This window comes from Plectropomus leopardus, chromosome 24 (genome assembly GCF_026936395.1).
Source record: "Plectropomus leopardus strain MGB_pleo_1.0 chromosome 24, ASM2693639v1, whole genome shotgun sequence".
Classification (NCBI taxonomy): domain Eukaryota; kingdom Metazoa; phylum Chordata; class Actinopteri; order Perciformes; family Serranidae; genus Plectropomus; species Plectropomus leopardus.
In genome coordinates, this window is record NC_142199.1 from 10,913,036 (window position 1) to 10,927,246 (window position 14,211).

The following is a 14,211-nucleotide window of genomic DNA, read 5'->3' on the forward strand; positions in this document are numbered from 1 at the left end:
CTGCGGCTGCGTTCCCTGGCCGGGCGTCCTGCTCCTCCTGCTGCTGCCATTAGTGCCAACACTTACTGCTGATTCTGGTCCTGAAAAATCCAACGAGCATTTGTCAAATTCGGAGTGCCATTAGAGTCCATTAGAGGATGAAATTGGGGACATGTGAGACTTTAGAGCCAAGATCATAACTTTGGATTGGATCCAATCAGTATAAGAGCAACGGTCTTTCAACACTTAGGAAACTGAGACTCTGGTAACTCGGAAATTAATTGTGGAGGGATATAATAAATACCAAAACTTTAGCACAAGTGCCTTAAGAAATATCAAATATGTATTTGAGATATGTTGTTAGTTATTGATTATTAAAATGGTGCTGATAGAGAACATTTTTATTCTCTTTATATTATATCTGCAGCAGTGATACTCAACTCTGAGCCAAGTCTGGCCCTCAGTAGGGTGCGGAGTGGCCCCTTAACCATTTTGTAATTCACAATAAAAATAAAGTGATTCATAATGGGAATTGTTTTTGCACTTTTAATATACATAAGGTACCAGAGTGCATAAAACAGCATCAAAATAGAGTTTATTTATCCAAAAAAAAGTGTTTGTGTAGGATCCCCTGCCCCTCCCAACAGAGCACCTAATATCCTAAAATCCTTGAAACTTCCTAAAATCCTAGACTCATCCTAAAGTCCTAGAAATGTCCTAAAATCCTGGAAATGGCCTAAAATTGTAGAAACACCCTAAAATCATAAAAAAAATAAAAATAAAAATCCCAGAAATGTCCGAAAGTCCTAAAAAAGTCCTGAAGGCAAAGTTGAGTATTCCTGTGTACAGAATACAGAGTATTGCAGTGTCTCTTTACATAAGCCTCATTGAAGTGAGTGTCAACAGCGACACCAGCTGTCATAAACCGGAACAGCACCTCCTTCTCTCGGTCACGCGGACCTTTGTCGCCACTCGCTTTGGTTCCTACCCGGACTTAATATTCGTTGCACACCAAACAGGCATGGCGTCCTTCACTCAGAGGCGCAAGTGACACACATTCATTAATTTGACCTTTCGTGTCTATTTCATGCTGTTTTTTATAAAAAATCTTCTCAATGGCGACCAGGACCGTTTGTCAGCTTCTCCAGCGCCGTGAGTATCTGTTTGCTAGATTAGCATTAGCATGAGAGCTAGCACGGTGTAGATGACAGTTCGTAGCTTCATACAGCTAAAGTCTGGATAAACATTTGGACATTTTCTACTTTATACCGGAGAAAGACGTGTAGTGATTGACATAAACGATGGCTTTGTTTCATTTAGTGCTTCACGTGGCTAAACGGTTATCCGCTACGTTAAAACGGGGGACAAACGTCAATAATTACAGTAAATTCTGCAGCTGTGTCTTTTCCTGCTACATGTTGACATGTCTGCCGTAGAGATGGTCTTATATTAGGTTTCACATTTCCAACATGGTGTAGAAGTAAGAAATGTTCAAGTTAATTTATTATTGAAAGTTTTAGGATGTGTTGTGGTTTATTAATTTGGGGTTTTAGTTTCAAATGCGGCAAAGTTTGCAGCCTCCTTCAATACACTGCGGTAATTTCGGTTCGCAAGCTGCTTATTTTCAGTATTTTTACACAAAATGGCTTAAATTTTTCTTTTTATTCTGCTTGAAAATTATTTAATAGCCACCAGCCACCAACCTAAACCTCGCTACCCGTATGATAAAAAGCATGACCTTAAATATGACCCTATATTAAGCTGCAATGGCGTCCATGAAAGCGGACTAAACTTGGCTGTAAGGGACTGTTCGTTATTCAGTTTAGTATATCTTAACTTGCACATACAAATGTATAGAAATGACAATAAAAAGAAAATTAAAATGTTTAAAAACTGTGCAGGAGAGGTTATTAGCCCAAATGGCTTATGGAGATGCAGTTCCCATTAAACAAATATAATCATTTATAAAGGGGAAATGTAAATAGGTTGCATAGTTAATACAAAATTTAAAGACTAACCATTGAGTGCCCACATCTCTTGGTTTGATTTCTTGCAAAAACAAGGGGAGAGGACAATAAGCAACTGGGACAAGGCCCAAAAATTTCTCACATCTCTGATTTTGAGAGATGTGAGCATTTTTAAAAGTGCATCCCTCTTCTCTGCTTGAATCTGTCCTTTCTCTCTCCTTAAATAGGCTTTGCATCTGCAGCAGCAGCTGTGCGTCCATCAACCGCTGAGATCCGAAGCCATCGCAATGCTGTCTTCTCCAGAGAGCAGGCCAGGCAGAGAGCTCTGTACCCTCGCATCGAGAAGATCGAGGTGTCCATGCAGGGCCCGGGACTGGACGGTACACTGCTCATCATGAACAGAGGAATGTCCACTCCCCTGAGCTGTGCCAGACGTGAGTGACAGGGAGATTAATCTCTGTGTGATTCTTTGACTGAAGTGTTTTTGTACTTAACACAGTCAACGATCTGTGAGAAACTAAACCTCTCAGCTTCATTTGCATGTATTAATAATGTATAACTACATGTTTTACTATAAATAAGTGCTTGTTTTGCACTCAGATGAACTCTCTGTGTCCCCCCTCAGACCTGACGGAGCATCACGTGACAAACTCAGCTCTGGCCCTGGTGGACGGGGAGCCGTGGTCTCTCCACCAGCCGCTCACCAACTCCTGCTCGCTCACTCTGCTCACGTTTAAAGACAGCGATCCAACACTGGTCAACCAGGTACTTTAACAACAAGAAAGTATTTTATTTGATAGGATTTCAGAGTGCTTTAGATGTTAAAGAGTCTCCTGCATTTTCTTTAGTCATATTTGCACTGGACTAGTATTACTAGGTGACCTCATGTAATTTTGAAATCATCCCACCATCCACGACTGTTTTTTGTGGGGCGTATTCACAAAGGGTTAGCACAGTCTGTATTTACTTGAATGTACTGACATTATAACCCGGATATGATGCATTGTCATTTGTAACTGCACTGAACACAGAAACACAACACTATTAGCTGTGATGCACAGTGTTAACCCCATGCAAATAAGACTTTTTTATGTAGAAAAGTTGAGAAATTAGTAAAGTAAGGCAATTTAATGAATTTTCAGTAGAAGTGTTGAACAATGAGTACATTTTGAGATGGGTAATTGTAATTTCTTATTATGTTTAATTTAGTACATGATAGAGTTTTTAAAAACTGAATGGCGTTTTACACAAGTTCAGCAGAGTCCAACAATCATAATTGCCTGATGGCCCGCGGTGTGTGACATTAGTGACATTACTACGTCTGCTCTACTCTCCAACACTTCTCTCTGCTAAACCTGGGTCGAGACAGACACAGACAGGCATGTTTACTTCACAGATCAAATGGCGGTTAATCGAGTGAGTAGACATGCAAAAGAACAATTGTTGTATCTTGGAGGAAAAAAATTGACTGTTTTAATCATTATGACTATGAGTTATCATACTCCGTACAAACAATACTTGCATGTCCATATGTACATTAACCCTTAGGGACTGTTTGGTGCATTTTATGCATTTGATTATTTTGGCTGTGTTCTTGCATACAGCATACATTTTGGCAAGACTGTATTTTTGTTTAATCTTGGAATATCCACCTCAGCTCCTACTGTAAGTCTAAAATACACGGTTTAAACAAAATTCACACTGTTGAGTGCAAAAAATGTTTTATAGCCTGATTTTGAAAAGCACATTTTCTGTGCAGAGCGATACAAGTGTGTATAATATTAAAGTTAGTTATTAGTTGTTATTACTCATGTGCTTCTAATGTAAGTAATAAGGGACTAAACTTGGTCCTCTCTCTGTGTATATGCTTCAGCAGAGTCCAGCTGTTTTTTTTACAGATAAGCTACTGTTTACTGATTACAAAAATATTATGGTCATGTGCCTCAAAGACATTTTGTGCCCAGTTCATCCCTTAACTGTTTCAAGGCTTTAAAACTCCAAGGCTTTAAAAATCTCTTCTTTTTTTTTTTTAATATACACGTCATTGTGATGAATGTTTATTGCAATAGGAAAATGAATAAGTGGTTAAAAAAGAGTTTGAGACGTTCCCCTCGTTTCCCTTCAGGCTTTCTGGCGTTCCTGTGCTGCCTTGCTCGGCCAGGTGCTGGAGACGGCGTTCAAAGACGATTTTACTGTGGAGCTGCTTAGCACACCAGAAGTGCCAGGTAGAGATTTTGTTTCTCTTTATGTTTCCAATTTTACCCTGGCCAGCCATCAGAGAATCCCTCTCTGATGACGAAATCTCTGCCAGAAACTTTTGAGGCAGAGCTGGAAGTTAGATGCAGTTTTTCTGTTTCTGTAGGTCTGTTGTGTTTGAGTTTAACTGTTTAGGCTGATGAAATTCCTGCCAGGTCACAGTTATCGCCACATGCATGTTGGAGTCTGATGAGAGATGGCGAGGTGCTAATTTGTTTCCATGTCATTTGTTTCCTTGTAGTACTCTCAGGAGCTTTCTGCTGCGACGCTGCGCTCGACCCTCAGCTGGACTCATGGACTCCCACAGAGGTAGGTGTGTGTGTGTGTCTGTCTGTGTGTTTCTTGTTGCTTACTTGCTCGTATCTATTTTCTAAACGCCAAATGCAGGTTAATTGTTGGCAGTGGCGGGTAAAATTGTCCAGCTATTCGCCACTTTGCTGAACAGAGAAAGCCCACAGCAGAAAGACACCTGTAGAAATGTATGATTATAGAGCGACATTTGAAAGTGTAATGTTTTGTTTTTTGTGTAAATATTTCAAACATTGCATGACCACGTTCTTTACTTAAATAATGTCTGAAAGATCTGCATTTTACAAACAACAAAGTTCATTTCAGACCCTGAAGCAAACATTTTTCAGTATTGACAACAGTGATATATAAAAGTGTCTGTTTCCATCAGCACGAGTTTCTTCAAACATGTAAATGTATTTGAGATGTTTTTCTGTCATCCTTCATAGATCTGCTTTAACACAAAAAAAGTTGCCTGTGTGATAGAGTAACATAAAGGAATACTTCACCTGCAAAATAACCAGCTGTATATCAAATACTCACTCTGTTTTCATTGAATTTGTTAAGACTTTTGGTTTTCTCGTGGTGAATCCAAAAAATGTAAGTAAATTTAAGTAAATGGGAGACACTTTAACAGCAGCAAAACAATATCAAACATCTGTTTACAAACTCTCACGCAACTCATTCAATATAGTCCAAGTCTTATTTATCCAGTCATATGCTCAATACTTCCTGTATTTTGGCGAAAACCTTAGGATTTAAAAAAACGTCAGAACAAACTGTCTCATGCAGGGCCAAATAGCATGCCTGGGCACACATGCATTAATAGGCAGAAATGTTTAAAATTGTACTATTTTGGCTCAAAAATGGTGTTTTGGAAGTGCTGAGGATCTGACTGGATAAATGAGACTTGGAGACTCGCACGAGTTGTGTGAGAGTTTGTCAGCAAATGACTTCAGTTCATCAAGAATGTTTGTTTTTTTGGACTCTCCGCTCACCGTGAAGGTATGTGATAAAACAAAACAGCTTAACACATGGTGAATAGTTCATAAGAAAAAATGTTCCTTTTGCAGGTGAAGTATTCTTTAAACACTAACCTGAACGCTGTTATTTCTGCGGCACCTGTCACCATCTACATGGCTGCAGCCACATGAGAACTCAAACCATTAAAGAACAGCAAAAGCCAGTTTTCAGCTGATTATAAGTTTCTTTTTAAAGTGATATTCCACATGAAACCCATCTTTGGGGATCAAATACTCAGATATTGTAGACGTCAGAGAAAGTTGTTAAAAGTCTTTGGCAGAATCCAGAGGATATGTTCAGAGACACTCATGTTGGTTTGTTGAATTGGATTCCAAAAGTGACGTGATTTTACACTGACAACACATAACAAGACCTCGAAACCTCTCAGATTGTCCTTCAGTCATTATTTGGCCTCAAGCAATCATTATTTTAGTGTTGTGCTTACAGGCTCCTTTACACTTTGCCTCTGCTGTATTTAGCAAAAATTAGACTGTTAGAGAGACTTGTTGGGTGTGTTAAATTTAAATGAGTATTTATTTAAATGTGTGTTTATGTGTGAAAAAGACAGACAAGAGTGTGACTTTTTTATTATCACTTTTTAATGAAGTCTCTACTTGTCACCAGCAGTTGCTGAGGGTGAGGGATTCACAGCTTTTATTTGTTGGATTTTGGATCTCAAACTGTACCTCTTCAAGTTTTGGTTCGCTGACGTGGCTGTTTTTTTGTCCCGCCAGGAGTCGTTGCGGTCTCTGACCCGAGGGGCCCAGAAGCTGATCCACCAGGACCTGGCGTGGGAGCCTCTGGAGGTGGTGCCCTCTGTGGCGCTGGAGGTCTTTTCACACAGCAGGTAAACTGACTCCTGACTGAGCAGCAGGACTGTTTTTGTACCTTTTTCTTGCATCATACCTCTGTCCTTTTTTGTCTTCTTTTCTTTGTATCTTTGTTTCCTCTCCCTGCAATATCCTCCCCAGTGTGCTCATAAGCACATGATGGCGTTGTTGTTGAGCTTATTTCTCTGTGTCTCTCAGGTGTAAACAGGAAGAAGTAGAACAGAAGGCAGCACAGAATCCCAAAGGCAAAGTGATGCTTCACAGGTGACTTTTCATGCACACAGTTTAGTTTAAACTTCAGTTTGCTGCCTGCATGTTTCCACTGTTTTGTCTGCTACACGTCACATTTTATGGATCTAAATGAGGGTTTATATTGTGTTTTCTCTCACCTATACTCCCATAATCATTTATGTTTTTCGTTTTGTAGATGTGGGGATCATGTGCTGCTGAGTGCGGGGCCCCTGGTGGCCAGGACCGGCCTCTGCTCCCAGTACGAGGTGACGGCCCTCCACAGCCTGGGCGAGGGACACTCAGGCCTCCACCGACGGGCACAGGGTCTCTCCCTGCCTCTGCAGCTGCAGGTATGAATGTGTGTCGATGACGGTGGCTAGAGTTGTCAATTGTGAATATTTGAAATCGTTCCAAATGTGATTCTGCTTTTTTTCTGCTATTGTCCGAGAAAAAGTCATCAGCATCATGTTTGTTATAGCTTTGTTATATTGGTCCTATGCCTTCAATGTTAAAAGTATCAAAAATGGTATTAAGTAAAGATGTACATTACATTACATTAGTTTCTATTTTTTCCAAACCAGACAAAAAAACTGAAACACCCAATTAAACAATTTGTGTTCTTGACTTGGCAAAAGATCATGTTTTATAATAGGACGTGTTCAATCCAGCACTGTTTGTTGTGTCCCGGGGGGATGAGTGTGTGTGTAGGTGTTTGCTTGTAGTTGCAGCCTCAGCGCTGTCTACAGTACTGAAGGGGAGACAAACAATTGACAGACAGAATTTGTCATTTAGTTTCGTTCCTGCTTGCTCTCTGTGGTTGTGAGTGCCATGTTCGTGTGTGACTGCTCTCATTAAATAATTTATGCCAAAATAGGTTAAATATCATGATTTATTGGAGGAAACCAAGCAGCTTTATGTTAAAATCAGACATTCAGCACCCCCATGAAGCCCAAATGAAATGATCCTTTGTTCCATAATAAAATTTTCCCACATCTGTAACATTTGGACTGTGAGGTTGGTTGTAGAATCAGGCTCCTTCGATCGAACAGTCAAGTATTGGGGTCACCCCTGGTCCTATGGGGATCTATTATTTCATATTGCAGCCACCATACTAGCCGTCATTATTCCCAATCAAAAGAGAGATAGAAGTGTTATTTGAGCAATAATGGAAAGGCAGGCCTCTTATACCTGGGAGTGGCCACGTATGAGGGATTTCTGGGAGGTGATAGTCCACGATTTCACAGAGGAATTGTGGATTCAAAACCTCCAGATGATCCACTCAACTTTTGAAGAGTAATGCGATGCAATAACACATCTTGTAGCTCCTGCTGCATCATGCCTAACTGAGCCAGGTCCTACTGACCAGCGCATAGCTTTTACTGCTTTCTCGCATCATGTGACCTATGAACGCAAAAAAAGTGTTTCCATTGAATCGCCCAAAATACCACCTCATGTGAGCGTAAAAGCATTTTATTTTTGTTGTGATAAATGGGAGAGGTTGGGGGTTTTTTTTTCGAATTTGAGGGTTAATGGAACCTGCCTAATCCTCGGACTAACGCATAGAAACAACCAGTCACATTCGTACGACTAGTTTAGAGTCCCCAGTTCACTAAACATACATGTCTTTGGGCTGTCGGAGGAAGCCAAAAAACCGGGGTAAACACGGGGAGAACCTTGAGCCCTCTTGCTGTGATGTGATAGTGCGAACAGTTACATAAAACTAATTCTACCAAGATTTCTGTAGCATGAAAAATGTCAGATTTAAAGGTGAATATCAGTTTGAAATGTTATCTTGCTTCAGGCAATTGCAGGTTTTAATTCCACAGTCAGAAAAAAAGTCCATTTTTAAGTGATTGTTTCACAGACTGCAGTGGTTTCCCTCTAGATTCTCTGTAAAACCGCGCTGTCACAGAACAGATTATACATGACATTTGATTGTTGTTTTCATATCAAAGCTTGTCCTTTGTTTGGCACAGTAAAAGTTGTTTATCGGTGTCTCCATGTGCCTGTTAGTCACGTTGTCTCCGTCTCTGCAGGCTCACCACACAGTCTGGAGGAAACTGAGGCAGCGGGCAGAGAAACTGGTAAGAACAGCAAACACTTTTTTTAACCACACATAGCCGTCCAACGGCAGCGACTTCAAAGCTGAAGCACTGAGGCCAGCTCCGTGAAGGAGGGCTGTTTTGGGGCAGTGGTCTGGTGTAGATGATGGATACTTGTCCAAATGACTGCTTGCTCCACACTGAGCCAGCTCGTTCCTGGCTGCAGCCATCATTTCCGATTTCTTAAAGTAGCCAGAGGTTAGGATTTAACACGGCTATTTTTACGGCTTCGCGTTTATATTTTGGCAAAAGCAGAGAAAGGAGAGGCAGTGTGGGCTGCAGTCTTGAGGAAAAAACAGGTCTCATCCTCCTCATGAAGGACAAACTGCTGTTTTCTGAACTCGACTTCAAAGACACAGACACTAACTCGAGATCCAAGGAAGAAGTATTTTTAAATCTCTCCAGGTTCAAGGCTCTCATTGTAGACGTTTTACATGGTGACACTCTGATTGATGCAAAGTTGAATCAGCTCTGTCTGAGCAAAACCAAGTTTGACTCTAAAGGAGAAGCATAAATTCTTCAAATCCAAACTAGGCTACGAGTTAATTTTGGATGGAGCCATCTAGGCGAAATATATTTTGCTCCAGCCTTCCTGGCATCCTCTGTGCATCACTGATTGCCTAATGAGGAAAAAAAAAAGATGTACTCATTAATAGACACACTTGATTTGGCAACCGATGACATACTGTGCTCTGTGGCCTACATTTTATTTTCACAGAGATTTTGTCATTTAGGGAATTGGAATAGCACTTTATTAAAGACAAAAGTGTGGACGTCAGAGTTGGACCGACATTAAAAGTGGGGGAAATTTGGATCACGTCTTCCTGGAGTTTTTACAAGCACAGGATTAGCATGCAGACCTGCTGCAGGAGCTACAGGACACCACTTTTATGGTCTTAGAGGACACTGTTCCATAACATCACCTGACATATTAGTGTTTGCCCTGTTGTGTGTGTGTGTGTGTATGATGTGTATAGCGAGCATGTCATCCTGTCCTCTTTGTCCCGTGTGTTAACATAGAATCACTACCACTAATCAGTGCAGGAGCTATAAACTTAAAGACGGCCAGAGCCTCTGAAGGTCGTTCATGCTGCAGCATTTTCACAATATGAGGACAAACCAAAGCTAGTGCACGTGATGCTGTTCTCTTCAACAGCTCACACTGAAAGAGATCATTTAAGACCACGTGGATGTTTGCATTATTCCCAGGAAACTATAAGACGTCAGCTTGTCTTGTCATGCAAATAAAATATCTCTTTCGTTTGGAAAAACTGCAACAGATATCAAGCAGGATTAACCCTTGGAAACCTGGATCCACATCAGTTTTCTTTTGCTGCATCCAGATGTCTTTTAAAAGCATTTAAACCTTTGATTCTTTGATCGCTTAAGAAAAGGTCGGGGACAAAGGCAGTGAGCAACTTTGGAAGAAATGTCCCAGAAATTGCAAAAAATAAGTAAAACATGACAAGAAAATCATCTGAAATTTTGCTTAAAAGAAGGAGAGAGTGTTGAGAAAACTGTCTAGATAATTTTATACTTAAAATCCTGTTACAAGAAAATGTTACTTTATTTGATTTATTTTAAGCCCCTCCTTTAGGTTATTTCCTTGTTTGTTTCTGGTTGTAGTCTCCTTTGTTATTTTCAGGTGATTTGCTTTTTAATATCTTGCCAATTTTAGGGCCATTTGTTAAGTTACTCATGGCTGTCTTCCCATGTTTTCAAGACAGTTTGCTCAGGTTTCATAGGGTTAACACAAAGCTTTTTCCCAGTGTGGTTACAGATCTGTTGCATTTGATTGAGCTGCTGAAATGTGGGCGTGCAAGTTAAATGCAATTTCAACGATGATATATGATATGTAATATATATTAGTGCCAACAGTAGCAGTCATGTTGTAACTGAAGGGTAATGGACACAGCGACAACAACAGTGCTACAGTGTGTTATGCTCTGCTGCAGACGGAGCTGCTGAGAGCACCTACAGTGTCCCACTCTGTTTTACACAACGCTTTTGGCATTGAGGTTGTCAATGAGGAGGAGTAAGAGGAAGAGATGAGTGATTTGGAAAACGGGGTTTTTGCCCACTGATTTCCATTCTCCTCTCATCTCTCTCCATATTTCTGGGTTCGTTGCTGCCACAAATAAACAGTAAAGTGTGTTTTCTTATTAGCTGGGTGGTTAGCTGGTAGCACATTTAATTGTACAAACTTTTGTAACTTTCATTTTTGTTTACATAAATGAAGACATTTCCGCCATAAATCGGTGCATAAAACTTCACCAGAGTGCAGGAAATAGTGTTTTATGCCCAAAGTTTCCAAGGGGAGGATGCCATGCTTCATATGTGTCCCCACATTGCTAAAAGAAATTAAAACATACACCCTTGTCTAGTGTTACTTCTTGGTCTTACTATTGTAGTTTGACTAAAATTTCTCATAGAATGACTTTCATATGTACATTGTCATTTTTAAAGCCACTGTTGCGACACTCCACAGGAAAAGAAGAGGAATCTTAACTTGGACAAACCTGCTTGGAGTAATTTAAAAGAAACTTCATTTGAAAAGGCTACCTTCATTTCAGATTCTTAAACAATTGCAGTGCAGCAGTCAGTATCCATTAAGTGTTTCTTTGTTTCCCCGTATATACACAGTATTGATTAATTAGCAGTTTTTGCAATTTTAGCAAAGAAGAGACGTTGGACTAAGGTCTCAACACATTCAGACATGTTTCGAACAAATCGGTGTTAGCTAGATTATTTAGGATATTTAATCTGCAGGTAAAATATAAAGAGAGCTCTGAAGAGTTGTTGCAGTGATCCTTCACTGCAGTCAGTCTTTAAGCTGTGATAATTGTACAGTTTGCCCTTGTTTATCCTTAAATAAAGTTAGAAAGAGAGAAATGCAAAACAAATTTGATGTTTGAGTATCAGTACAGCTTGTTTAGTATTATTACATTGGCAAAAAACGAAGACACGTTGCTACTTTTCCCAAAACGGAAGCTGTTTTGTTTAAAAAAGTCTTTGTTGTTGCTTCAGTTGGATTAAATTTGTTGTGCAAAGCTAGCTCCAGTTGGACAAAATAACAGGAACACAACACTCCCATCTCGTGCGGCCCAGTGCTGTGGTCCTGCAGTGACTATTTATGAGACCGCTCTGGTTAAAGTGATATTGATCCAGCTTTCTACTTTTAAGGCCACGATGTTGTAATATGTTACATTGCAAAGTTGAAAGGTTTGTGTTATTTTGTCCTCCCTCTGTGTGTGCTACCGTACAGAAGCAGGTTTATAAAAGCAGCGAGGCGTGGGCGGCGTGTTTTCTGAGCCGGCTGCAGGCGGTAGGGAAGCATGTCCCCTGTCTGCCTCCAGCTGGCGCTCAAAACACGGCCGCCCACGCTCCAAACAGATGCCTCCACACCCCTCCAACATCTCTGAAGAAATGTTCTTTTACAGATTATTACTGTTACGTTATAAGACCCTCACTGAAGACAGAAAAGAGGTTAAAGAGAGGATATAACATTTATTAAAATAATCATCAGTTTCGGAATAGTTTTGAATATGTAATATTTTGGGTGTTGTTTAACTCTTTGAAACTAGCACAAAGTGGTGCAGTCTCATTCAAAACATGGGGAAAAAGGCAATGATCAGCTTGGTAATAAATTATCCACAAATTGAATGAAAGTGGTAGATCTAGAGAATGAAAATGGTAGATCTAGAAAAAAAATCTTTTTAAAAAAAGTTAATGGAAAAAAATGTCTAGGGAAAAAGAAAAATGTTGAAAAAACATAATTAAAATTATGTTAAAAAATTGTTGTATTTTTTTAAGCCCATTGTCAAAGTTTGTTTTTTTTTTTTTGTTTTTTTTTTACCAATTTCTTGCTAAAATTTGGGTCATTTGCTCACTGCTTTCTTCCCATGTATTTGAAAGAAATCAAGCCAATTAGCTTAGATTTCAAATGGTTAATTTATGTTTTGAAAGAACTCGTATATGCAAAATATGCTCCTTGTATTGCTAATTAAACATCAAGTGCTGCGCTTCATGCCCAAATCGTATCAGACATGTCCATAAAACCTTTGTCAAACAACAATTAAATGCATAGAAACTTGTCAAAATTATAACGTAAACGCACGTCAAATTGCACTGACATCCATATATTTATGCAGTCTGGTCTGTTGGCACATGCAGCTAGTTGGTGATGGAAATGTCTTATGAGGAAGTTAAGTTAGAAAGCGCTAAAAGTTTACTTATCTGCAAATACCTGGGAAGTGCCTGTTTAATAATGTATGGCATTATTGCTATATAGGCTGACTATATAGGCTATCTAGACAGGCTTTTTACTTCAGTAAAATTTTGAAAATGGAATGAAATGTTCTGGAAAAGTTTTGAAATTGAATTAGTAAATATGTGTAGGAACCTGAATTATGAATAGAATCATTAACGTGGCTTTATTTGTACAGGTTGAGTTGCCGAGACCTGAAGAAGCGACTCCACCCTCTCTTCCAGAATCAACTCCACCTCCGACCAGCCAGTAACAACCTATGTGTAACCCTTCACATACACATACACACTTTCACATGTATCTAACTGTATTATTGGTTCAATAAATGTGTAAAAATATGTGACAGATCACTCCCACTTAGCTCATTCTTACGGAAACGGCTCCAAATTGAAGGGAATCGTTTCCACGTGACCCCATTCTCATGTGCGTCAGCAGTTTGCCCAACAACAAACGCGGAGTGTGCGTGCGTGTGTTTTGGCTGAAGGTCAGGCAGCAGTGCAGCTGTTGTGTCTGTCACTCATTAAACAGGTGGCTCTCAATCCTCAGAGTGTGTTCTGAGTCAAGTGTGAGCACGCCTGAGGATTGGAGCCATGAGGCACTTTGTTTTTCCTTTTTTTCCCCATGATGCCAGGCGTTTTGACACATTAGACACAACACTCCTGCCAGGGATCGCCCTCTTCTCATGCAACAATATCCTCGCCACTCAACATGATCAGTGTAACGTAGCTCTGATTAGGTCCCACTTTCTAATAACATGCCTTGAACCCTTTGAAATACTGACATCACTTTTCTTGTGCTGCCTTCAGACACTTTTACGAGTATTTAAAGCTTTGAAATCTGAGTAACTTGATTGATTTCTTTCGAAAACGTGGGGGGAAAAGCTTATGAACATCTTGGCGAGAACTGTTCTGCAAATTACAAGAAATTAGTAAATTTGGAATTTTTTTTCTAGTCATTTCCTTTTTTTCTTATTTTCAGGTAACTTTCTTACACCTCCCTTTTTTCTAATTTTTGTGTCTTTTATTCTGAAATTGCTCATTGCCTTTTACCTGTTTATAAATCTATAAATTAATTGTCAAGCTAGTTAGTGCTTATCACGCATGACAAGCGTTTGTGTTTCTAATGTTAGTTTTAATTGCTGATTTGATGCATTTAAAAGGGCTTGTGATGTCGACATTGACAGCTGTGCGGGCGAATCAGTGTGCCGCTGCTCACAGTTGGGCCAGACAGTTTATGGGTTGAAACTTGATACCACAACTCCACTTTCC

The 14,211-nt window shown here is 39.8% G+C and overlaps 1 protein-coding gene across 1 annotated transcript; it reads left to right on the forward strand.

Moving 5' to 3' along the window:
- Positions 1–967: 967 nt before the first annotated feature.
- On the forward strand, positions 968–13,288 carry mrpl39 (mitochondrial ribosomal protein L39). The gene is given in 11 exon segments (XM_042512913.2): positions 968–1,131; positions 2,174–2,380; positions 2,572–2,711; positions 4,072–4,171; positions 4,444–4,511; positions 6,248–6,360; positions 6,542–6,607; positions 6,771–6,924; positions 8,611–8,658; positions 13,122–13,176; positions 13,179–13,288. Coding segments are annotated over 11 exon segments (1,020 nt in total). The 5' UTR covers positions 968–1,094; the 3' UTR covers positions 13,211–13,288.
- Positions 13,289–14,211: the final 923 nt, after the last annotated feature.